The sequence below is a fragment of the Podarcis raffonei genome, chromosome 10, assembly GCF_027172205.1.
Source record: "Podarcis raffonei isolate rPodRaf1 chromosome 10, rPodRaf1.pri, whole genome shotgun sequence".
Taxonomy (NCBI): domain Eukaryota; kingdom Metazoa; phylum Chordata; class Lepidosauria; order Squamata; family Lacertidae; genus Podarcis; species Podarcis raffonei.
Window position 1 is genome coordinate 11,483,925 of NC_070611.1, and position 27,220 is coordinate 11,511,144.

The 27,220-nt window shown below is 44.4% G+C and overlaps 1 protein-coding gene across 4 annotated transcripts in view; it reads left to right on the forward strand.

Moving 5' to 3' along the window:
• Positions 1 to 27,220, forward strand: part of GRAMD4 (GRAM domain containing 4) — a 110,869-nt gene that overhangs the window by 18,993 nt on the left and 64,656 nt on the right. For 3 of the 4 annotated variants that reach the window (XM_053406598.1, XM_053406596.1, XM_053406595.1), the window contains 2 exons: positions 9,012 to 9,222; positions 22,569 to 22,689. In XM_053406598.1, the coding sequence (XP_053262573.1) occupies positions 9,061 to 9,222; positions 22,569 to 22,689 (283 nt within the window). In that variant the 5' untranslated portion in view covers positions 9,012 to 9,060. Of the gene's footprint in view, positions 1 to 9,011; positions 9,223 to 22,297; positions 22,390 to 22,568; positions 22,690 to 27,220 lie in introns of those variants that run through there. The other variant, XM_053406599.1, reaches the window with a different exon arrangement.

The window sequence follows — 27,220 nt, forward strand, 5'->3', positions numbered from 1 at the left end:
TTTACCTGTCACAGAACTACAGGTCTAAGCACCCTTAAACTACAGGTCCCACAATTCTTTGCAGGCGGAGAATGTGCTTTGAATGTGTTTTAAAGGTCCAGGGTGTTTGCAGCCCTGGTTATAAGCACTTAGTTAGCATCCAGCCTTCTCCTTTTACATGATTTGTCTTGGGGCCAAACCATGTGTAAGATCTATAAGATGATACCATGATAGCTTCTTCTTTGCCTAAAAGCAGCTGCGAGGGTTTGTATTGGTGCTGAGTATACACACTAACCCCCCCCTAAAAGCTGCTATTTAGCCTTTGAAAAGGTAAAAAAGAAGTAAAACACGTATAGTTATCTTCTCTTCTCACATGGCTAGTGGCAACTATAGGGGCTGAAGTGATTTAAATCGGGGAAAGTATTAAAAAGAAGTTGTTCCAGCTGTGTTGTTTTGAGGCAAGAAAAAGGATATTTGATTGTCACAGGTTTACCAACGTGGTGGTGGTGGTGTTAGCATAGCGTTGGGATAAGTGTTCAAAATGTGGGTTTTATTGACAATTATCCACAGTTGACAACAGGCAGTGTTTACCTGAGGAGCTATAAAAGGAAATTCACAGTAAACTAAAGTTTGGGATGGATGTGTTAACGGCTCTATACCTACTGTAGCTTCAAAGCAACCCCCCCCCCCAAAGATTCCTGAGAACCATAGTTTAATCACCACAGAACTACAGTTCCTGGAATTTCTTGCAGGAGAGGATGTGCAAACTATTCCCACACATTTAATGAAAGTTTCCCCAACCACCCCAACAAAAGTTTCCCCAACCATCATTCCGTGCAGTTCCTGATGAACGCAAGTAAAATAAAACACGACGTGGGAATCCTTTGTCAAAGTGGATGCATGTTTTGAAAATAAGCTAGGCCTCCACACTTTCAGATTTCTCTGTCTCACGAACTCTTTTGAGAGCCTTTTGGCTGTTTTCCTAATGCGGTTTGCGCATAAAATTTGTCCAGAGAAAGGCCTGCAAGAACGTTGGTGCTTCTAAGAAGGCGGAAGAAGTGAAACACGTATTCCTTTACTAAGAAAATGAGCTATGGGGTTTTGTGGGTAAGGAAGTGGCTAGGTACTTCTGCCAAGAAGACAAAGCTTCTCAAATTCCATGTCTGCCCTCGCATCGGCCAGGAAGAACGTCTAAATGCTGTCCGTCATGGAAAGAGTGGCCTAATTAGAAGTTGGTATGTGCAAACCTTATGTGGCTTATTTGTGGGTGCGGCTTATATTCGGGCCAATATGGTACATCTATTGAAAAGGCTACTGTGTGACCCTCGGCCTCAGTGTTCAAAACTAGCCAGGCCCGAGGCGCATTTTGCACCTGACTGTCAGTCACTTGCGATCAAGTGAAGACGCCTGGGTGCCAGGATGGCTCCTGACATCACCATCTGGGGATCATTGGATCTGGACTGATTTCACACACTTAATACTGCATCCTGTAGAATTCTATCCATTATATTTTATTAGCACAATCAGACTAAATTTGTGGAAGCAAAATGCCTTTTCTGTGCACCCTGAGCAGGAGCAGTCACCATTCGGAGAAAGAGGCTGGAATTGGTCAATATATATTGACTGTCCCAGGTTCTAGTGACCTTCCTTCTTTAAGTTCTTTCACCTAGTTCAGTGTTGTCATCTGAACTAGCCAGATGTTTAACTGAGACTCAATCACAGTCATCGTTTGAAAAATAAGACTTTACAGTGGTACCTCGGGTTACATACGCTTCAGGTTACAGACTCCGCTAACCCAGAAATAGTACCTCGGGTTAAGAACTTTGCTTCAGGATGAGAACAGAAATCGTGCTCTGGTGGTGCGGTGGCAGCAGGAGGCCCCATTAGCTAAAGTGGTGCTTCAGGTTAAGAACAGTTTCAGGTTAAGAACGGACCTCTGGAACGAATTAAGTACTTAACCCGAAGTACCACTGTATAGCCGTCTTGCCCCAAAATAGCAACTAGTTATTCCATTTTGGTGACTGCAATCTTTGGTTAAAGGAGCTATTTGACACCTAACTTATATATTGTGAGTTTCTAACACTGCTGGGCCTGTCTTTGTCTCTTAGCCAATCTTGCATGTTGTGAGGATAGTATCGTGTTGCCCATTGCCTGTGCGCGCGCACGGCCTCTGTGTATTTCTTGGTTGACACGTCTGAGAGTTTTGGCATGTCTCAGTGTGGCACAGCAGTGGCAAAGCAATGCGCAGGCATGTGACTCGAAGACTCCACTGCGAGTCTCTGCTTCCCGCTGTTAACACAACAGAGTGTGCTGCTGTCGCCAGAATGCAAGTGATTTGCCTTGGCATGGCTCAGCCGACAATGGCTTTGGCAGCTGTTGCTGAAATCCAAGAGCTGAGTAGCACCGGTGCCCTTCTCATCCTGCAATGCCAACCAAACCTAGGCTTCTATAGATTGTACCACCAGGACCTTACCTTGGGGCAGGGAAAATTCCTTCTGTCATCAGTATTTCTTCTGGATATGACCTATGGGCTTCAAAACACAGGCCATGTATCGTTTTTATATTTTGTATTCGTGACAATGGATGGAAGCCTATGAGGACCATATACCTTGGTTCTCAAACTTAATCCATTCCGGAAGTCCGTTCAACTCCCGAAACCGTTCGAAAACCAAGGCGCGGCTTCCGATTGGCTGCAGGAGCTTCCTGCACTCAAGCGGAAGCCATGTCAGACGTTCGGCTTCTGAAAAACATTCACAAACCAGAACACTTGCTTCCGGGTTTTCGGCATTCGGGAGCTGATTTGTTCGAAAGCTAAGCCGTTTGAGAACCAAGGTACCACTGTACTGGTTTTCAGTCTAAAATTCAGCTCAGTCGTTGTGTCTGTTAGAGATTTGTGTTGTATTGTGCTTCTGGCAGAAACAAAAATCGTTTTAGGATCAGAACAGCAACGTCCGTATATAAAAACCTAGCAGTCCATACGCAAAGTGTAGAAGTACTGATTTATTATTATTTTTTGCTGGTATGATATATGGAAATTTGAACTTTTCCTCCCCGCCCCCATCTCCTTTTGAGGCTGAAAATGGCTGAGTTTCATCACTTATCCGGTTTGTCACTTGGGTGCTATTAAAAGGATAAAAGAACCAAATGTCATCACATGAGTTCTGTAGGACAGTTTTAATGTTAAAAGGTCAACCGCCTTTTTTAAAAAAAAAGCTATTTCAGAAGGTAAAGGGGAAATAGAGGGAGCAAATACGCCACCACATCCAGTAATAATAAGAGGATATATCATTTTAAAGAAAAAATTGCTTGTCTAGTACAACCAGTGATTCAGTTGCATGGACATTGGACAACTCTGTGTTATAGACGAGATGAATGGTGTTCTCAAATATCTGAATGGCTTCCTATGAATGTTTTATATAAGCTAGGATGACTCTTAATAATCTGTATAGGGAAAGTTCTAGATTTTGAACACCGAAATAGACTGTGTGTAGGATGTTTGTGGGAAGACTTGAGAGATTTTATTTTTTTTAAAAAAAGCACTGAGACGCCACTGCTGCTATTGCTCTCCTGCTGTGCTAAATCGAGTTGAGTCACATCCTCTTGCAGCTTCCCTGAAGGGCTTTCTCTTAATTGTTGGGATCCCTTTGCACCCTAAAAATAGACCAGGGAACACTTTTACAGGACTCCTAACCTTGACCCTATAAAGGCTCCTTTGCACAAGAGGGTTTCCTGTTTTATTCCATTATATATTTCTACCTTGCCTCGTGGCCCAGATGGATCTCCAAAGCAGCTTACATAAAATAATTAAATTTGGGACTGTACTGATATATGTTTATTAAATCAGTATTTGTTTTTAGTGAACGGTAATAGAAACTCAGGTATATAGTCTAGTTGCCAAATGGCGCCTTAAACCTAGGTTATGATCACCACAATGGAATGTCTAGGAATTATTATTTTTTTGCAATGGGATTTAGCAATAAAAATAAAAACACTACAGTACTACCAATAATAATTTCATTTCTATACCGCTTTATATTTCAAAGAAGAATCTCAAAGCAGTTCGCAACACATTAAAACATCAAATAAAACAATCCAGAATCAAAATAAATTCATTCTCCAAGAAAAATATTTCAGATCATTCTCTATGTGACATTTTGTTTTCCCCAGTTGCCGGCCCGGCATCCAGAGATCTCCATGTGGTCGCAGTTGGACCCACGCCACTCACAAAATGCGCCTGGTGCCTGGCTAATTCCCAATGCTGGTTATGATTAATGTATACATTATGAAAAGTGGCCTTGGATAAATTTTCTCCTAGTTTTCTATGATCATATATACTTTATTGAAAAAACAAACTAACTATTTTTTTGGGGGGGGGTCAATTCCTGGATGCGTATCGGCAAATTAAATTCTGTGGCTTCTGTTGAAACCACTTAGCCTCTTGGGCTTGTCGATCAGAAGGTTGGCGGTTCGAATCCCCGCGAAGGGATGCGCTCCCATTGCCCGGTCCCAGCTCCTGCCAACCTAGCAGTTCGAAAGCACGCCAAAAGTGCAAGTAGATAAATAGGTGGGAAGGTATATACCTTCCAGTGGGAAGGTAAACGGCGTTTCTGTGCGCTGCTCTAGTTTCGGTGTTCCATTGCACCAGAAGTGGCTTAGTCATGCTGGCCACATGACCTGGAAAAACTGTCTGCAGACAAATGCCGGCTCCCTTGGCCTGTAAAGCAAAATGAGCGCCCAACCCCAGAGTCGTCTGCTGCCGGACTTAACTGTCACTTGTGATCTGCAACTTGTGATCTGCAGAAGCCTACAAGAGATGGAAAAGGAGCTGTTTATCTGGAAGTGAGACTTCTCTTCTTCTGGGCTATCACAGAGGGTGAGAGCAGTTGTCCAATGTTCTGGAAACCCAGTTCACATGACATGGGTATAAGTCTCAGTTAACACACATCCACCATAATAGGCGGTTTGCCTCCTCCTTGCTGGTGGAACAAATTGTGGTTTTTTGGGGAGCGAGAACAAACTACAAGCATTGACTTGGAGATAACAGCAAGCCAGGAATTGTGGTTTGTTTCCTCCCGACGTGAATCCATATACGTGTGAGACAGTTGTGACTCATTTGTTCACAGGAAGTCACGATTTCTAGATGACATGTAAATATGATGGGAGCCTGGATGCATGAATGTGACGGTTGATTAAAAAGAAATAACGAGAGACGGTTCTTCAGGTGTTTTTGTTTTTTATTTGAGTAATAAACCAAACGCGCAGGAACCTGCCCGCATTTCTTAGGCTGTTTTGTTTCTTAATTTCATGTCGGATGACGTTAGTAACGCACCACACTTCTCAGAGCACAGCAGACATCATGTGTCTTTGCTCAGGGCTGATTCATATGTGTGTGTATAGATAGATAATCTCATTACTCGCTGCAACATCACTTGGTGAGTCTTGGCTCAATGTCTTCAAAAACCGCGGCTTGAGGTGAGATGGATATTCAAAGCTTTCTCTGTGTACAGTGTCTTATTTGTGATATCTTGATATTATAGTCATTGGATGCTCTTTGCATCTCCCAGGAGATCCAAAGAGCTTTCTCACACTCCTGAGGTTCAGTTGGCCTGCCCTGGGGAGGAAGGCTTTAGTGTGACAAGCGCTGCCCTGTGGAACTCCCTGCCACTAGAGTTTCGGCAGGAACCACCCTTCTGAAAACCGCACTGCTTAGATAGGCCTTCACAACATAATTTTCTCTTTTTAACCAAGCAGTGCCTACTGATGTTCTTAATGGCATTTTATGGATATTTGTGGACCGTTTTTCCTTATCTTTCAAATGTTGTAAGCCGCTTTGATACACTTTACGAAGGTGCGGGTTGTAAATACATGAAGCAGTTAAGATTGTGGTATGGACCTGTGGATGGGGTGGGGTCCAAACTATTTCAAGTGCCAAAAGGGGCATTGTGGGTGAGGGTCATAGAATGGTGCCTCTGGGGCTGGCCAGGGGGTGCTGGTTGCCAGGAACTGAGGCAGCCTTGGAGTAAGCAAGCAAGCAAGCCCAGCCAGCCAGTCCTCCATGCTTTGCCGTTGGGAATGGACAGACAAGTCTCAGGTCCCTGTGGGGCAGTGTGAGGAGGCACCTCTCTTTGGGGCAGAGGGGGCAGCTCAAAAACTAGGGGCGGTGGCAGTGACAGCGGCTGCCCAGAGGATTACCAATGGAGAGGAGAGGAGGCTGAGGGAACACTCCACAAGGGAGCGTGTTCAAAAAAGCGTGAGAGGCTGCCAGCTCTGCAGGCAAGGGGTGACGTAACTGGGCTCCTGAGCCCCCCAGAATATAGTTGCTCAAGGGACCCGTGGACTCAAAAAGGTTGAAAACCTCTGAGCTAAAGTGTGCACAGATTTCCTTTACACCAAAAGTGTCGTAATCTTGGTGTGGTTTCCGCTTCCAGAAGGAGAAGCGCAAATTTAGCCTGACGGAATCGGCTTGCCAGCTACTCCGTGGTTATGTTGCAAGGCAGACTTTTCCATCCGCTGACTTCTGCATTGTTTCTTCGAATCTCAAATCTTCCCCTTCCAAGAATCTGTTAACACAGTTGGCAGACAGGATGAAGTCACCGTTTGGGACTGCAGGTCTTCTCTGTATGGTGTGGCCTTTGTTTCCCATCCCACCTTCTGCGAAATGCCTCGCTTTTCTCCCCACTTTTCATGCTGCCCAACTTTCAGTGCTAATAATAATAATAATAATTTATTATTTATACCCCGCCCATCTGGCTGGGCCTCCCCAGCCACTCTGGGCGGCTTCCATAGAAACCAAAAATACAGTAAAATATCACACGTTAAAAACTTCCCTGAACAGGGCTGCCTTAAGATGTCTTCTGAATGTCAGGTAGTTGTTTATCGCTTTGACATCTGCTGGAAGGGCGTTCCACAGGGCGGGCGCCACCACCGAGAAGGCCCTCTGCCTGGTTCCCTGTAGCTTTGCTTCTCGCAATGAGGGAACCGCCAGAAGGCCCTCGGCGCTGGACCTCAGTGTCCGGGCAGAATGATGGGGGTGGAGACGCTCCTTCAGGTATACTGGACCGAGGTTGTTTAGGGCTTTAAAGGTTAGCACCAACACTTTGAATTGTGCTCGGAAACGAAATTGTGCTGTCAGTGTTTACCCATTTAGGGCCTTGCCACCACCTTCTCCTTCGCTTCTTCTATTTCTCCTAACCCAGTGCTTCCCAAACTTGTTTTAGGACTACAACTCCCATCTTCCCTAGCTCGCAAGACCAGTGGTCAGGGATGATGGGAATTGTAGTCCAACAACAGCTGGAGAACCACGTTTGTCCTAACCCATCCGGATTGCTGAAACAACAACAAAATCACATCTGGCAACAAATGTGCCCCTTTGGTTTCAGATAGCACATGGGTAGACGAATCTAAAAAGTCCAGGACACAAATTTTCATGGCCCTCTAGCATCCATGGTGGCTCATTTACCAGCAGTAATGTATTTAGCTTTAAACTCTGGAAATGTAGATTCGATTCTGATGAAGCTAGGCCTCCTAGAGCAAAATATACACCAGGAGGCTTAATTTGGTCAGAATCGAGAATATACACTTCCAGAGTTAACGCTAAATACATTACTGCCGGCAAATGAACCACCATACAGACTTGTCTCCATTTGGGAACATTTTCACCTATGAGAATGCTGTGGTAATAGGAGTTTGCATATAATAATAATAATAATAATAATAATAATAATAATAATAATAATTTATTATTTGTACCCCGCCCATCTGGCTGGGTTTCCCCAGCCACTCTGGGGGGCTTCCATAGAAACCAAAAAACACTAAAATATCATACATTAAAAACTTCCCTGAACAGGGCTGCCTTAAGATGTCTTCTGAATGTCAGGTAGTTGTTTATGTGTGTTTATGTAAGTTGGGGAGTGTGGGAATTGCTTCCCAACGTGGCACAGCAAAAAACAGATCTGTAAATGTGCAAGAGCCACTCCTGATTTGCGTTAATTTCCTTTCTTAACAATTTTAATATAAGAGGTTGCAGTGGCTACTGGTGGGGACACTTCTCACTCTATTTCCAACACATTAATTAGTTTCAAGGGGATGTTACCGATCCAGTGCATTGCTAATTGTTAACGTTTCACTCTAGGTCATACTGGCTTAGTAATACAGTGGTACCTCAGAAGTCGAACAGAATCCATTCCGGAAGTCCATTTGACTTCCAAAATGTTTGGAAACCAAGGCACGGCTTCCAATTGGCTGCAGGAAGCTCCTGCAACCAATCGGAAACCGTGTTGGATGTTTGTGTTCCAAAGAATGTTCACCACTGGAACACTCACTTCCGGGTTTGTGGCGTTCAGGAGCCAAAACGTTTGACTCGCAAGGCGTTAGGGATCCAAGGTGCAACTGTATTAGGATTCAATATGTATCAGGTTTATTGCTTCCTAAGCTTTCCGGCTTTCTTGCTGCCATTTTTTGGGGGGAATGCAGTTTAAAAATGATTTGTATTTATATATAGCTTGTTCAAGTCATCAAATAACTCCACATACATTATCCCAGTAAACTTTACCAAGTAGCCCGTAAGGTTGAAATCATCACCTCTGTATGCAAGGTCCCATTATTGAGTTCATTACTGTTGAAATTTGAACCCAGCGTTTCCCAGCTGATTTGCAGAGCTCTGTTTCCTAAATAACAATTTATTTTGTCAACCTCTCTGAAACGTAGAATTGGTAAGGGTTTTGCTCCGCGAGCAAATGACACAAAACTTTGTCATGTTCTATTCCTCAGTGCTCTCATACTGTCCGTCTGGCGGAAATGATTGTTCCACAAAATGCTTTCTCTATTAATAGTCACTTTTTTATTTTAAAAAGGATTTTGAAACGTAAGCTAGAGTGTTTTTGCTTTCTTTCGGAAACGGGATTACTATTTCTGCCGCAAGCGTTCAATGCGTGATTATAAGAGCACTCTGTATAATTATAATGTTTATCATGCATGTCCCCCGAAAATAATCTTTTCCCCTTGTCTCTGCCGCTTCCCTTTGTGTTTTGCAGGGACTCCAACCGTCATGTTAAGATAAAGCAGAAAGGAGCAGTGCTGAACATGCTAAAGAGGTTAGACAAAATAAGGTTCAGAGGTCACAAGAGAGATGAGTTCCTCGATTTAGCAGAGTCTCCTAACGCTTCCGACACTGAATGTGGAGATGAAATTCCTATGAAAATACCTCGTACGGCAGGCAAAGACAGCGATGAATTGAGAGACCCTGTAAGTATCTTTCTATTGACATACGTGCCAACTCCCTGGGTGCCCGAGCACCCACAAAATTCCCCATGGAGGGGCCGGGCACCCACAAAATTCTGTGCCAGGGCCATGCACGCTGCATGGCACCCACAGCCCTGGGGCCAAGATGGCACTCCATGAATGAATGAATGAATCTTTATTGCTAAAAGCTATAAGCTGTCGCATGGGACGCGGGTGGCGCTGTGGGTTAAACCACGGAGCCTAGGACCTGCTGATCAGAAGGGCCCAGCTGATAGAAGTCAGCCTTGACCAGGCAGGAGGAGAATGGCACTAACTTGATTCTGGTTCATTTGCATGCTCCAAGCACAGCTTGTCTACCTTCCTACAGGCAAGGGTGGGTAGCTGTCTCATCTTGAAGCTAACAAGCACCAGAGATTTCCCCTGCCCCACATGTAGATGCTAAACTTCATTTTCTGATACATTTCAACAGAAGAAAAACCCGAAAGTAATGAAAAATAGGAAAAGAGAGAGTTACATATCACATATTCTATTACATTCAAAATTACAGTCATTAAGAAGAGAAAGTCCCTGCCAGAGAGGAATGGCAAACCGAGCTGTTGGACTGCGCCAAAATGGCAAAACTGACCCAAAAGCTTAGGGTCCAAGAAGACAAAAACTTCAAGAAAGAATGGGGGGGGGGAATTATAATTTATTTTGGAGACCACACTAAGCAGATGAAAACATTAGCAGCATTTCAATCTCACTTGTAATATAACAAATACTATGGACAATATGGATAGATGTAAAATATAGAGTAAAAGGGACACGGGTGGCGCTGTGCGTTAAACCACAGAGGTCGTGGTTCGAATCCCCGCAACGGGGTGAGCCCCTGTTACTCAGTCCCTGCTCCTGCCAACCTAGCAGTTCAAAAGCATGTCAAAGTGCAAGTAGATAAATAGGTACCACTCTGGCGGGAAGGTAAACTGTGTTTCTGTGCGCTGCTCTGGTTTGCCAGAAGTGGCTTAGTCATGCTGGCCACGTGACCCGGAAGCTGTATGCCGGCTCCCTCGGCCAATAAAGCGAGATGAGCACCGCAACCCCAGAGTCAGCTACGACTGGACCTAATGGTCAGGGGTCCCTTTACCTTTACCTTTATAAGCTGTCACAATTGGTCACAATCCGTAGGATACAAACAATTGATTTAAGACTGAACAACAAGAACAGCAAAGCAAGCATACAAAAATGCAAAAATCACACCTGCATAAGTTAAGTAAGCACTCCACGTCTCACACTCCCCCTTATGATACTTGTCTTGGTGCCTAGCTCTCAACTTACTTGCAGCCAAGGCAAATTTTGCAACCTGTGCAGTAATAAATACATTATTTCTAGCCAGCAAAATAGAGATTTGCTCAACGGCAGTTTGGTTGGAAAGAGAGCAAAGGATGTAATCGAGGAATTTTTGTCTAGGGCTAATGATGTGTGTCTGTGTGTGGTCACTTTCTTATTTTGAAAAACATTTTAAGTGTTTGTAACGCGAAAATTATGCTCTACAGTGGTACTTCGCAAGACGAATGCCTCGCAAGACAAAAAACTCGCTAGACGAAAGGGTTTTTTGTTTTTTGAGTTGCTTCGCAAGACGATTTTCCCTATGGGCTTGCTTCGCAAGACGGAAACGTCTTGCAAGTTTGTTTCCTTTTTCTTAACACCTTTAATACAGTTGCGACTTGACTTCGAGGAGCAACTCATAGAACGCGGTGTGGTAGCCTTTTTTGAGGTTTTTAAAGACTTTGGTGATTTTTGAAGCTTTTCCAAAACTTTCCCGACACCGTGCTTCGCAAGACGAAAAAAATTGCAAGACGACAAAACTCGCGGAACGAATTAATTTCGTCTTGCGAGGCACCACTGTATTTGGTTTTTCTTATTAGTCCCATGCGCACTTAATGCTTTAACTGTGGTTTGTTTTCTGGACGGATCATATCTGAACATCTAATTCATTGATGAGGAACCTGTGGTTTTTCCCATTATTGTTATATTCCCAGCTCCAATCAGCTCCGGCAACCAGCAGTAATCAGGGAAACGGAAATTTGTGGCTCAACAACATTCCCCCCCCCCATTTAACCCATAGTTAAAAATTAGCCACAAATCAGGATGTGAAATGTTTCAAGAGCTTTTTTGAGTTTTGTCAACCATTGTTCAGTAATACTTCGGGACCAAAGTGGTCCATGGTGAAGGAAGTTTACTTCCCTCTTCTGCCTTCTTGTCTGCAGGGTGAGAAATAACTGTCATTCATGTCTCTGTGTACCTATCCTCTGAGTTTAACTATGATTTCATTAGACATTTGAGATCCTAATCAGAGAAGGGTGTAAATTTCAGGGTTATATCTGAACCAGGCCACTGGGAAGTGGAGTTAAATCTGATCCGTTGTTTTCATTATTGTCATCATTTTATCATTTGCTGCCTTTCAAAGAGTTAAAACCATTCTCAGGACCTCTTACATAAAAATATCTACACTGGTACCTTGGTTTAAGAACAGCTTAGTTTATGAACAACTTGGACTAAGAACGCTGCAAACCCAGAAGTAGGTGTTTTGGTTTGTGAACTTTGCCTTGGAAACAGAACATGTTCCGCCTCCTGTTGAGTGTGTTCCATTTGTAAATTGAGTCCCCCGCTGCTGTGGGAAAGCACGCCTTGGTTTAAGAACGCTTTGGTTTAAGAATGGACTTCCAGAACTGATGAAGTTCAGGAACCAAGGTACCACTATACATAATTACAAAGATAACAAAAGTAGTCGTAAACAATAAATAAAACACTTCGAAAAGTGCACAACCAAATTGAACCATTTCCACATAAGTCGTAATTAGATCTAAAAATAAAAACACAAAAAGTTAGTATCGATTAACAGCAACAACCTCCCCAACAAAACTCCCAAAAGAACACCCCAGCCCCAAAGTCTGTTCGGCAGCCTCAGCTTTTTGTAGCTGGAGTCAGTCCCAGCAAGGCAGAGAGCAGGTCTTGCAGCCAAGATGGTCTTCTGGCTTCTTCCGCAGCACCAGCTTTCGTTTTAGATGCTCCTGCCGGTATCTAATCCCTGGGGCTGGTGTATTGTGTGTTCAGCTTATACAAACGGCCTGCTACCCATGTGACTACCCTGTAACTATCCCAGTATTTTAAGACTGGCGGGTTGGCATTTTAATTCGGGCAGTGACTGACAGTGTAGGCAGGACGACAGATTGGGAATGAATGGCTATCAATTTGGGTGCTGTTGATCAGAGCCCAACCTAGTTGCCTTTAGCCTTCAAGATTTTGACAACAGCAACTGTGTCATGACCTTATTTGAGCTGGCTTATCCTAGTGGTGCTCTGTAATCCTCTTCTGGAGGAGGAGGGAAAAGAGAAGGGGAAAGAATGACGGAAAGATGAGGGAGAGGAAACGCCTAGCTTTTGGTGGGCCTAGCTGTTTGCTGCCTACTCCGACTCGCTACCAGGGCTGGATAAAAATCAATGGATTTTTTCAAAAAATAAAAAATCATATTTTAAAAATGTTAATAAGATTTTTTTATAATTTAAATTGGATTTTTAAAATAAAATGCTTTTGGAGGAAAAATCTTTCTAAAGATAGTTTTCTATTTAAGTTACATTATAGTCCATCAGGAAATAAGGATTTGTTTAAGTTTCTCATGTGTGCTAAAACCCAGTCTTTTTTCCTTTCTTTAAATGTTTAACCACATCAGTTAACAAACATGGATATATATGCTATAATGTTATTGTTTTAGTTAAATAAATTGATTAAATTGTTATTAAGGAAATGATCACTTTTCTCCTTCCAATAAAGTACAGCAGAAAAGTTGTCCAAATATAAACATTTAACTTACTAAACCTTGCCTTCATTTAATAATTATCGGTTTATGTATTTCTAATAGTATAACGAAATCAGTAATTTTTGATATAACTGTAAAAACTACTCTGAAAATTTATTATTCCAAAAACAAAACCTTCATCTGGTTGCAAATATTAAGAGGCTACCAGCAAGAATGAGTCTTTCTGCGGGGAAAAAATTATTTAAATCAAATCTTACTGACTAGTGATTTAAATTGATTTGACTTAAATCACATCCACCCTGCTTGCTACAGCTCTCCAAGATCTGACAGGGTCCCCTTTCCCAACACGGATTGATTCATGTACAGACCCCTCTTCAGCTTGGCACCAGTGTAAATGAAAGCTCGTCTCCTTCCTTTATATCCCCAACCAAACACTTTGCTCTGCAGGAGAGGGCTTCATTCAGGCGCCATCTTGCCTGGAGTTCTGCTCCACATGACGGACCATTAGTGTGTCAGCACCCACCCTATGGAACACGGGTCTTCTGTTACAGATCAAGCAGGCGCCATCTTCCCTGCCCTGCCTGTCGAAATACTTTCCTCTTTCAACAAGCCATCTCCGTGGAGATTCTTATCCCACTCAAGTATCTGGAGTGGATTTGAAATTACTTTTAAGTGGTTTTAAAGATAGTTTTATTTTATATACGTTTCTGTTGTATTATGAAATTGCTTTGAGATGCTTCACAGAAAATAATAACGATGATGATGATGATGTTCAATGCACAAAAAGCCACAGTGAGCCAGGACAGCCTTGGAATATACCAAGAGTATATTAAAAACCACCCTGATTGGCCGCAGAGCGCATTTTTCCCACTGAGGAATGAAGTAGATCTTGATGCCCCCCCCCTTTCCTTTTTTCTTTCTCCTTCTGTGATGGAACTCCTATTTGGGGACTTCCCTGGCTTTTTTCTGGCCCATGTAGGACCAGTCTGGATAGTTGGCCTTGGTGAAGATTTGACGTTTTTGTCCCCAAAAAGTTTTTGATTTGAGTTTCTACTGAAATGAGGCTGCATTTTAATTTTAATGTTGTATTTTAATCTTGTTTTTAAGTTATATTTTAATCAATCGTTTTTATACCTAGTGTTAGCCGCCCTGAGCCCAGTCATGGCTGGGGAGGGCAGGGTATAAATAAATATTATTATTATTATTATTATTATTATTATTATTATTATTATTATTAGATAAGACCTAGGCCAGGCTTGTCCAACTTCCAAGAGACTGCAATCTACTCCCACTACAGTGGTACCTCGCAAGACGAATGCCTCGCAAGACGGAAAACTCGCAAGATGAAAGGGTTTTTGGTTTTTTGAGTTGCTTCGCAAGACGATTTTCCCTATGGGCTTGCTTCGCAAGACGGAAACGTCTTGCAAGTTTCCTTTTTCTTAAAACCGTTAATACAGTTGCGACTTGACTTCGAGGAGCAACTCATAGCACGCGGTGTGGTAGCCTTTTTTGAGGTTTTTGAAGACTTTGGTGATTTTTGAAGCTTTTCCAAAACTTTCCCGAAACAGTGCTTCGCAAGACGAAAGAAATCGCAAGACGAAAAAACTCATGGAACGAATTAATTTCGTCTTGCAAGGCACCGCTGTATAAAAAAAACTGGATTGACCAAAGTTGTTGAGCTTTTTTTTGGGGGGGGGGGTCCCACGATCTACCACAGGCAACCCGTGATCTACCAGTATCTCACGATCTGCCCATTGGCCATCACTGACTTAGGCAATCCCTGGCTGGATTTTCCATAGTTTTCATTATTACTTAAAAGCAACTGCAAAGGGTTTTTGAATGGGATCAGAGCATACATGCACTGGGAGGTGACAGATTTAACCTTCCTCCTTGCACCATTTTTCTGACATAAATCTCCCCTTAAGAGACTGTTTTCTATCTTGGAGGATGGAGGATGGCGGTTGGAGGTTGGATGGCGGCTAACAGATTGAGGTTGAATCCTGACAAGACAGAAGTACTGTTTTTGGGGGACAGGAGGCGGGCAGGTGTGGAGGATTCCCTGGTCCTGAATGGGGTAACTGTGCCCCTGAAGGACCAGGTGCGCAGCCTGGGAGACATTCTGGACTCACAGCTGTCCATGGAGGCACAGGTCAATTCTGTGTCCAGGGCAGCTGTTTACCAGCTCCATCTGGTACGCAGGCTGAGACCCTACCTGCCTGCGGACTGTCTCGGCAGAGTGGTGCATGCTCTGGTTATCTCCCGCTTGGACTACTGCAATGCACTTTACGTGGGGCTACCTTTGAAGGTGACTCGGAAACTACAACTAATCCAGAATGCAGCAGCTAGACTGGTGACTGGGGGCGGCCGCCGAGACCATATAACACCGGTCTTGAAAGACCTACATTGGCTCCCAGTACGTTTCCGAGCACAATTCAAAGTGTTGGTGCTGACCTTTAAAGCCCTAAACGGCCTCGGTCCAGTATACCTGAAGGAGCGTCTCCACCCCCATCATTCTGCCCGGACGCTGAGGTCCAGCGCCGAGGGCCTTCTGGCGGTTCCCTCATTGCGAGAAGCAAAGCTACAGGGAACCAGGCAGAGGGCCTTCTCGGTAGTGGCGCCCGCCCTGTGGAACGCCCTTCCAGCAGATGTCAAAGCGATAAACAACTACCTGACATTCAGAAGACATCTTAAGGCAGCCCTGTTCAGGGAAGTTTTTAACGTGTGATATTTTACTGTATTTTTGGTTTCTATGGAAGCCGCCCAGAGTGGCTGGGGAGGCCCAGCCAGATGGGCGGTGTATAAATAATAAATTATTATTATTATTATTATTATTATTATTATTATTATTATTATTATCATCATCATCATCTTGGGAGTCAGTACCTGGGGTTGCAGAGGCACTAGAGCTCAGGGATGTGTTTGCCCTATGTCTACCTTTCCTATGATCAAATGGGAAGGTTTCTAGGGCAGCTTTCATGTCAAAAATGTTAGGCGATCTGGTTCTGGGTCTTTCAGGTCTCCATTGTTTTGGCCGCAAGTTAATACAGAGAGGCTCCATGCACCCGAGTTTAGACCTCAAACTTCTGCGACTGGCAGCTCCTATAAATTCAGCTCTGTAGAAGGACAGATCTCGACAAACAGACGTAGTAAAGTGATGGCATGGTAGATTAAAAGGGACCTTGTGTTGAAGGTGGGTCTTAAGTTTGGAATTGCTGGAGGCCGTTGAAGTTCACTAACGCAATAAAGTCAGCGACTTGCAACGTGGTGAAAGCAATGTGCAGATATTGGTGGCTGCTGATGGCCCCTTCTCAAGTGTTGTAGACTTGCTTGTTCCTGCCTCTTGAGTTAAAAATAACCTGCTCTGTGCCATGCCACAAAAAAAAAGAGAGTGGATTCTAGAGCTGTTATATTGACTCTGCTGCGTGACCTTGACGTGTGAATTAAAACGCAGCTCAAGGCATCTGAGTCGCAACCATTTCAGTTCACCTGTAGTGCAAAGGAGCTCCTGAGGGGTTCAAACCAAGTTTGCTTTCCAAATATCGATTGACCGTCCACTTATAAACTTATAGTCCTAGAGGTTTGATAATCTTATTTTTTCTCCCTGATCATTTAGTATAACCTAGTTCATAGGCTCCCATTCCGTAATTCTGATTTTACAATTGCTTCTGAGAATGGAGGTTCGTTTAGCCACCATGGCTAAGAGCTGCCAATTGACCTGTTTTTTAAGATGGTTTTTCTAATCCTTCTTAACAAGGTGCCTGAGTCAGGTTTCCTCCAGTAGTATGGTTAGTTTCTGCTGTCCCACAGCTGAACTTCCTGGTTATGTCCACAACTTTCTTTTTTCTTTTTCATAATTTTTTTTAATCCATTTTGGCGTAGTCCATCATCTTCATTAACCCTTCTTCTTTATTGGGACTTTTTCTTCTTTCCATCTCTGGGCTAGAATTATCTGCGCTGCTGTCATGAATAGTCTTTTCTGCTCCTGTGGTATTTCTGCACCTAATAAAAAATGCTTCTGGTTTTTCCACAAACGTTATTTCAAACATTTTTTTTTGTTTCATACTGTACTTTTCTGTGTATAAGACGATGCATTTTTCTTAAAGAATTACGTTGGAAATTGGGGGTTGTCTTACACAAGGGTAGTGCATTGGGGGGACATGGGATTGGTTGCTGCTGCGAGCCGGAGATTGTCAGCGACTATTGGGCGTGTTATTGGCGGCAAAGACTGTTCTTGATTGGTTGTTGCTGCGTCAATTGGGCGGGTGGTTGTTGGCTTCCGCCGGCTTGGGGACAGACGATAGAGCCACTCTGCCATTTGGAGGAGGTGAAGTTGCGGGCTTCATGGCCCCAGCCCCTGCGCAATTGGGGGGATTCCCAGCCGCGTCACCTCCTGGCCAGCTAATTGGCTGGCTCTGGGGGTGTGGCCTGCCTTATTTAAACCAGGACGCGGCCGGGGATCTCCCTCTTTGCCACCTGCCAGCTGTTCCAAGGGAAAAGCCCTTGTCCCCCCCCCAAGCCTTCAGAAGAGGTTGGGGGACAGACTGTCCCCGGACCTGGTCTGAAGGCGGTTTCCATAGGAACGCATTGATTGATTTTCAATGCATTCCTATGGGAAACCGTGCTTCGCAAGACAAAAAACTCGCAAGAAAAAAAAACTCGCGCAACGAATTAATTTCGTCTTGCGAGGTACCACTGTATTTTAATGTTGTATTTTATTTTTGTTTTTAAGTTGTAATCATTCTTCTTGTTTTTATTATTGCTTGTAAGCCGCTCTGGGCCCGGCCTTGGCTGGGGAGGGCGGGGTATAAATAAAAATTATTATTATTATTATTATTATTATTATTATTATTATTATTATTATTATTATATTGAAGGGCAGTCCGATAAAGGATTCCGGGGGGCGTTGCCCTGTCCGAAGCCTATGGAAGTGAGAGCCTAAGGCACGCCCCCAATCGGTGACCCCGGGGAAGTTCCTAGTTGATGTGCATCAGCAGGACTCCCCCTACTGCTGGTTAACCCTTCCCGGACTTCAAGCGGATGGGCTGAAGCCAGATATAGTCGGTTAGGACCAATGCCTAAGCCAATACCGCTCATCACCTGTAACCAATAAAGTTGCTGCCTTATTTAGCCCATTAACCTTAATAATTGTGTCATTATTTCCACTGGGGGGGGGGGGCGGGAACTCGCCACGCAAGTGGCTTTTCCAACGCGTGTGAGTGGCGATGTTCAGCAATCCCCCCTAAAAAAAGCTCATCAACAACTATGGACAATCTCCCCCCATTTTCTTAATTTGGAGTCCCCAAAAATAGGGGGCATGTTATACATGGAAAAATATGGTATATCATTTCCCAAAATGCTTTTACTGCCCTGCACATCCACCACATGTGATAAAAGGTGCCTTCCTTCCCTTTTCATTTCCAACGTATATTTGTCGCAGTTCTATACATCGTCCACAACTTTCACCGGTGTGGATGCATATCGTATGACATCCTGTGCCTACTTAAAGGTAAAGGGACCGCTGACCATTAGGTCCAGTTGTGGCCGACTCTGGGGTTGCGGCGCTCATCTCGCTTTATTGGCCGAGGGAGCCGGCATACAGCTTCCAGGTCATGTGGCCAGCATGACTAAGCCGCTTCTGGCGAACCAGAGCAGCGCACAGAAACGCCGTTTACCTTCCCGCCAGAGCGGTACCTATTTATCTACTTTCACTTTGACGTGCTTTCAAACTGCTAGGTGGGCAGGAGCAGGGACCGAGCAACGGGAGCTCACCCCGTCGCGGGGATTCGAACCGCCGACCTTCTGATCTGCAAGTCCTAGGCCCTGTGGTTTAACTCACAGCGCCACCCGCGTCCTATGTGCCTACTTACCTGGGAGTAAATCCCATTGAATCCAAGGGGACTGGCTTTTGTGTAGACACGTACAGGAACACACTGTTGGTGCGGTCCCGTCCCCCCCAAGTTGTTGGGATCATTTATAATTCAAAACAATTTTTGTTTCATCTGTTGCTGCATCTAGAAAACATGATACAAAGGGCCATGTTGTTGTTTGCATTACATACGAAATGAAATGTTATTTCAGGTGCATAACTAAGTACATTACATGGATAGAAATAAAGGCCCAACTATAAGATGCAAGTTGTTCTCATCGTAGTTAATACATGTTGGAACCTGAGCAGGCTACCTGCATTGTATCCAGTTTCATGAGATTATATCTCATTATGCAGTTCTTTCTAGATTACTGTGTAGAGCACACGGTTTTCTAAAGGTGACTCTTCAACCCTTGCTGCTTTAAACACAGATTCCATCAAAATAGGAATTTGCGGTTCCGGTTTTTCGGCCAAGTCTGTAGTTACAGCACCATTTTACACAGCCTTGTAAAGAAACTATTAGCCGACCTTGCCTGCTCACTGTTTCGTGTCAACCTTGTAAGACATTAGCATTATTCGCCACAGGTGAGCAGATGAACAGCTGCTTTTGGAAAACTGCTATAATTGGAAAGAAAAGAAAAGAAAACTACTGTAGTTTATAGTTACTATATGCTTAGGTGATCCAGTTGAAAAGACAATGAGTATGTGAGCATGCTCAATGTTGCTTGTCGATGGAAAATATTGTAATCGCATTGGGGGTTACAAATTCCTATTCTAATACAGTGGTACCTCGGGTTACATGCTCTTCAGGTTACAGACTTCACTAACCCAGAAATATTACCTCAGGTTAAGAACTTTGCTTCAGGATGAGAACAGAAATCGTGCTCTGGCGGCGCAGCGGCAGCAGGTGGCCCCATTAGCAAAAGTGGCACTTCAGGTTAAGAACAGACCTCCAGAACGAATTAAGTACTTAACCTGAGGTACCACTGTATTGGAAAACCGAGTACAATTTTTGTGAAGATTAAATGCCAAAGATAGGCACAACCCATTTAGTGTGCACTGACAAAATGTGTCATGATTAATGGAAAACCTTCTGTGGCTGAAGCCTTGCCACTTAGCTCTGGGTTCAGCTTGGCTATATTTAATTGCCATGTGACTTCCCCAGAGGAGCGAGCACATTTTAAGGGAGGTTTACAATATTTTGCAACACAGCTGGTGTTTAGCAATAAAAAGCCTGCCTTTTGTGCCCTGTGTAAATATTAGAAAGGAAAAAGTACACAGAGAAATTCTGGTGACGTCGTCGGGATTTTTGCTTTTTTGGAAACTTTGCGATGGAACCGAAACATGGGTGCGCTTTGAGACGTTGGAGCCAATAATTTTAAGAGAGAAAAGTTTGCACTCTTCTCCCTCCCCCCCCCCCGATTTTTCATGAAAACTCTGGTGGACGTGGATGAAACCTTCTCAGGGACTGTGTCATGGCAGAAAACCCTTTTAAAATTGTGGAAGAGGCTCTGAGGAGTGGCTCAGAAAGAAGCTATTGTAGTAATACCTGACGGAGAGCATTTTAGTCATGCCTGCCATGCTATTTAACTACATTTGGTTTAGCATACGTTGGCATCATTCCACAAGTAAAACTGTTTGTCTTGTTCTGGGTTATTAAAGATTGCTGCTCAGATTTGCTCCATGCCCAGTGTATACCTTCCATTCTAGTTGTCAGCAGCAGGGATTTTATAATTTTTGACGCCTGCATTGTCTTGCAGTGCATAATTTACATCTGTAAATTTTGCATGTGACTCTGCCAAAGTTTTCAGAATCTATTATTGAGTGAAGGTGGCGAGCCGATCGTAGCTGCTATCGCACAAGCTTATGTTGGAAAGACAGATTAGAAATTGGCTTGGAGGGGAGCTACATAATTGACTGGCGACAAAATTGGCCCGCGAGCATAGCTGTCAACCGTCCCTTATTTGGCGGGAAAGTCCCTTATCCCAGCGCTGTGTCCTGCTGCTGTCCCTTATTGATGATGTCCCTTAAATTTCCTGGGTTTCATAGGAAGCAGCTCCTCTCCCTCCCTCCCTGCCGGCCAGGGAGGAGGGAGGCTCCAACTGTGTTGCTTGGCTGCGTTGCTCACCCAATAAGGAGCCTGAGAATGACTGGGGGGTGGAGCTTGCATGCCTTGTGCCAATCAAATTGGCCGCGTTGCCTGGGGACTCGCCTTTGCTCAGCGCTTCCCAGCGGAGAGGTGACAGTGGTTTTCCTTGCTGCATCCCCTTTGCCGGGTTGCTGTGCTGTGGGAACCACCACTTGAGGCTTCATTTGGCTGCTAGCTGGGCTTTCTGCCTTTGGCTCGGAGGGGCTCAGAAGTTGAACATACCTGTGCTCTGAAAATCCCCTAATTTGGCTGCTGATCCCTTATTTTCGAGGCTCCTGGTCCCTTATTTTCAAATCTGTAAGTTGACAGCTATGCCCGTGAGCCATTTTAAAATTCCATTGATATCTCACCTTCCTTCCTTCCATGAAACTCAATGGGCAAAGCAATGGGTCTTCTGTCCCCTGACCTGCTTAGTTTCAGGATGTTGTTGCATCGCGTGTCTTCTGGCAATGCCAAGATAATTGGCCACTCCTTTTTAAAAAAATATTTTATTCTCACCTTGTTTACTTCCAAGCAATATGTGTTGACGGTGCGCATCCAGAAATGTCATTTGTTGCAGGGCAAACGATAACCAATATACAACTATAAAAGCAGTCCTTAGTGGTACTCTTCATCCTGACATAGTTTGATAATTTCGACCCAGTGATGTGTTTATTAGCTCCCTGCCGACTCATTTCATGCGGTTTAGCAATCCACTTTGTCAAAGATATCTGCACACATACCTCTGGTTTTTGTGTGTATATATATTTTCCTTTGTTTACGCTTTATCTAGCTTCTCAGTTCCTTGAAAACAGCTCTCTTTTCTAGGAAGTTAATGCTGTTTGCATCCTGAACTTTGCACTGCCGCATCTTTCCCCCTGTTTATTTTTGCACGGAAGGAATCTGGTTATGTCCAACGCGTGCTAGGTATTTAAACTTCCAAGGTTTTTCTCATATGCTCCGAACATGGGTGCTCCCCTCTATTGTCTGCCTTGCACGAGGACTGCAGTCCCTTCTTTGTTACAGCTCGCTCCATCATATATTAGCATATACATGAGACGGGATTTATGCAGCGTCAGCCAGTGTTCAGCAAATGCTTTAATTTACAATGCTGATAATTGCTTAAATACTTTCTTTGAAGGAGGGGGAAAAAAACCCAGGTCTATTGACTTGGAATGCCCATAATTTGAAAAGTGCTTTCTACCCAATAGAAAAGAGTTTTGATGGTGATGATTTTTGCTGCAGAACTCAAATCCTTTCCCTTATGGCACTCAGAGAGCCTGAGCATGCGCAGTGTCCGAAGACGGCTGACTGAAGAGGCACGGTTTCTTTTCTTTAGCTCCTATTGATTTGTTTCAGAGAGCTAATGCTGAATAAGAGGTTTGTCGATCTGCTCTGCACTTTCCTTTTTTTAAAAAATAACAATACAATAATCCGCACCCACGTTTTCTGAATTGCTTTGGGTTTTTTTCCTTTTGGAGTGTGCAAATGACCCCCTTGAGAGAGGCTGCTTTCTTAACCACCAACGTTTTTGTTCTCTCTGCCTTTCCCCTATGTAGGCTGGTCCTGGGACCATCAACATGGCTTCGGGAGTCCAGGATTACAACAGAACGGAGTCGGATAGATTAAATGAGATCAAAGGCCATCTGGAAATTGCCTTACTGGAAAAACACTTTCTACGTAAGTACAGAGGAATGTTTTTATGGCATGATAGTGGCCCATGTAGCAATGATCTGGTGCTTGGCCAGGGAGGGGGGTGGGGGCGAAAGACTGTAGGAAACGTGGAATTTAAAATGTTGGCTCATCTTACGACAAGCTGTTAATGTAAAAGAACCACCTGGCGTGAATTCACTCGTTTTGATAGCTGCAAACTCTTTCAAAGTTCAGATTTATAAATGTGGAGCGACGAGGTCTTTAGGAATCGGCTAATTGTGGAGAGGGAGTGATGAAATGTCTTATCTAGGCAAAGGATGATGGCAAACACTAGCTTATTTTCAGCAAGTCAGGCGCTGTGCGTCTCGGAAGCTTCTAACTATTGATGGAGAGATGGAGGTGCGCTTTGCAGGGAGGGAAAAGAATGATTTCCTTTTCAGATGGAATCCTCAGTGTGGTTCTTTTCGGGAGGGGCGGGGAAGAATAGAAACTCCTTTGTGTGAATGGAAGATGGCAGTGTTAGGACACAGCCCTCTGCATGAAGGATGTAAGCTGGATAACTATAATGCAAAACTGTTTATAAAGTGGTCAAACTGCTTCAGTTATATTACGATAACTAAAACCAAAGTATTTTGGTTTCAATCAGAAGTCACATTGGTATATGCGTTCAGAATAAGCAGGCTGTAGAACTGTGACAGATGTGAACAGATGTTTCTTCTTCTTCTTCTTCTTCTTCTTCTTCTTCTGTTGTTGTTGTTATTCTGCTGGGAGCAGCCCAGAGTGGCTGGGGAAACCCAGCCAGATGGGCTGGCTATTAGTAATAATAATAATAATAATAATAATAATAATAATAATAATCTGTTCTCCCCAGTGTTAAAGACAGATGGGTATTGTGGGTGCTACTGCAAGTTTGAATTAATCAAGTAACATCTAAAAAATAGTTGCTCACCATTAGTTGTCTGATTGTGGAAACTGAAAACGGATACAGCTTTACACGCGTGAGCAGAAAGGAGCTGCTATGACCCAGAATTTAGTTTGAGTTTCCTAAAATGTTAGCTTGGTGTCATTGGATCATAGTTTAAAAACAAACTGACCATTTTCAAAAGAAGGAAACGTCAACCACGGTTTCTGAAGGTTGATTTTTTTTAACCAACCAGAGTTCGTTTTCAAACACGATCGCTGGCCCAGGTGGAAGGTGAAACTAAACTCCGGCAGAGTCCTCCTCCTTGCCAAAGGGTGCGGGGGAGAGGGGGAAATGCATGAGCCGTAAGACTACTTCCTGATGGTGCATGTAACACTAAACCATGGTTTGGCTTTACGCGTCTACGTAGCCATTGTTCAGCTCATTCTGAGCAAGACACAATGAAGGTGAAAAGCAGCGACTGTACATAAAAATAGATCCTCTGAGGGCTTGTTTACATGGGTAGGAGTACTAGGCAAGTTTTCTTTTTTTAACTGCCTCGCTGCAAGCCAGAGAAACAACCCACGGGCTCAGCATATCAAGGCAAATGCGAGGAAGCATCTCCAATTTCTGGCGGCAGAAAGCTAGCGCCTTCTTACACCAGCCTGTTCTGAATAGGGGAGACAAATTTCGATACTGAGCGATTAGAAAGAGAACTTCCTTTCTGCTTGCCAGTCAATCAGGAAATATTGGTTGGGGTGGGGCTCCTTCCCTGGAAGCATGGAGTGCTGTTTGTTGCAAGGCAAGATGATGATGATTCTGGTGACCTCGAGGCTTGTGGCACTCTCTTCTCTGCTTAATAAACACAATTCTGGCACATGGCTAGGGTGCCGAGAGTCGCCTGTCAGGTGTGGGAACATGCCAGGGGGGTGAAAAGGTGCTTCCCCCGCCCTCTTGTGCACACATTGGGTGGCAACAGTTTGCACAGTGACTAAGCACGAGGCGAGGAGCAATTTGAAGAGGGTGTTTCTGATTTAACCCTGCTCACTTTTGCTCCATGGTGCAGGATGAGCTTTTATGTGTGTGTGAATAATGCTGCTTTTCCCCCCTTTGGTTTCTGGTGTGTGTGTGTGTGTGTGTGTGTGTGTGTGTGTGTGTGTGTTTTACAATTGCAGGCCGCTTGGAGGCATGCTACGCAGCAAGCAACTAACAAAACTACAGCAGCAACAACAACAATAATAAAAACCCTCTGGCTTGTCCCTTCTGGTCCTGAAACCTAAGGCAGCTATGATCTGGCTCCAATCCAGCAGAGGGCATGGTGTTTAGCAGGAGTGGCACACATATGGCTTTTCATAGAATGACAAAATCCCATCGATTGCTGACTTGGCAAGGGGAGGAGCAGGGAGATTGAATCTGACTCCTCCCCCCAGCCCAGCTCCGTTTTAGGATTCATAACATTCCAGCTCTTTAATGAAGTGCTGGAGGACCACAGAAAGCTTCCTTATACTGAGTCAAACCATTGTTCCACCTAGTTTAGGATTGAGTTTCCCAAACTTGGGCCTCGAGCTGTTTTTTTGGACTACAACACCCATCATCCCTTGCTAGCAGGACCAGTGGTCAGGGATGATGGGAACTGTAGTCCAAAAACAACTGGAGAGCCAAGTTTGGGAAACTCTGCTCTACACTGGTTGGCAGGGACCCCCCCTGAACTTTGAGACAGGGGTCGCTGCCAGGAGATGTCGGGGTTTGGACATGCGGCCATCTGCATGTATATGAGTTACTCTCCCACTGAGTTTCAGCCCTTTACGGACCTAGGGATTTGCATGTTCCAGTCTGCCAGCCGAAACATGCAAATTTTGCACACATGCTTCCTAATCCAACTGCGGATTTTGCATGCTGCCTCTAGCCGGGCTGGAAAGTTTCTACCTGTATCACATGGGCTTAGTTCAAACAAGTCTTTGTATTGTGCCTTCTGTCTGCTGCCGCCCTCATGGCCTTAAGCTGAAGGCCTGCTTTTTCTTCCTTTTCAGCGGATAAACAAGCCAAAGCGTAGCTTGACAGTGTTGGTTTAGACTTGTGTGTGCTTTGAATTTTGTCACCTCGCTCGAAGTGATTCACTTGGCCTTGAATTAGAGCTCTTGTAATTGTAATACAGTGGTACCTTGGGTTACATACGCTTCAGGTTACAGACGCTTCAGGTTACAGACGCTTCAGGTTACAGACTCCGCTAACCCAGAAATAGTACCTCGGGTTAAGAACTTTGCTTCAGGATGAGAACAGAAATGGCGCGGTGGCGGCGTGGCAGCAGTGGGAGGCTCCATTAGCTAAAGTGGTACCTCAGGTTAAGAACAGTTTCAGGTTAAGTACGGACCTCCAGAACGAATTATGTTCTTAACCCGAGGTACCACTGTACTTTGCAAGGAGGAGAGTTTCTCACGCTTGGTAAGCAGAGTCGTTTCTAGACAGCTGCTGGCCTGTGCATTTGTAGAGGCCTTTTGTGTACACCAAAGACCTCCCCCGTGGTGCCGAAGGAAAATCTAACCTCTGTGTTTCCTCAACCAGTGTTTGAAATTAGCCAAGCGCCAGGTGCATTTCCCACCAAGTAAAGATGTCTGGGTGCCAATCTGGCGCCTGTCATCACCATCTGGAGGTACATGCCTGGGGATCATTGGATCGGGACTGTTTTCACACACTGTAGAATTCCATCAGAAGTATTTTATCTGCACAATTGGACTGAATTTATGGAACCAAATTGCTTTTTCTGTGCAGCCTGAGCAAGTGCAGATACCCTTCAGAAAAAGAGGTCGGAATAGGCCAATATAGTATATGAACTGTCCCTGGATCAAGTGACCTTTCTTCTTTAAGTTCTTGACGTTCTTCGTCTGAGGCGCAGGTCAATTCTGGGTCCAGGGCAGCTGTCTACGTAGGCTGAGACCCTACCTGCCCGTCGACTGTCTCGCCAGAGTGGTGCATGCTCTGGTTGTCCTGCTTGGACTACTGCAATGCGCTCTACGTGGGGCTACCTTTGAAGGTGACTCAGAAACTACAACTAATCCAGAATGCGGCAGCTAGACTGGTGACTGGGAGTGGCCGCCAAGACCACATAACACCAGTCCTGAAAGACCTACATTGGCTCCCGGTACGTTTCCAAGCACAATTCAAAGTGTTGGTGCTGACCTTCAAAGCCCTAAACGGCCTCAGTCCAATATACCTGAAGGAGCATCTCCACCCCCATCGTTCAGCCCGGACACTGAGGTCCATCTCCAAGGGCCTTCTGGAGGTTCCCTTACTGCGAGAAGTGAGATTACAGGGAACCAGGCAGTGGGTCTTCTCGGTAGTGGCACCTGCCCTGTGGAATGCCCTCCCATCAGATGTCAAGGAAATAAACAACTATCTGACTTTTAGAAGACATCTGAAGGCAGCCCTGTTTAGGGAAGTTTTTAATGTTTGAAGTTTTATTCTGTTTTTAGTGTTCTGTTGGGAGCCTCCTAGAGTGGCTGGGGAAACACAGCCAGATGGGCGTTGTATAAATAACAAAATTCTTACTAATATTATTAACTGAGAATCAAATCACAGTCAGTCCATCGTTTAAAAAATAGGACCCCTAACGGCAACTGGACATTTCGTTTTGGTGGCTGTAACCTTGGTTTAAGGAAC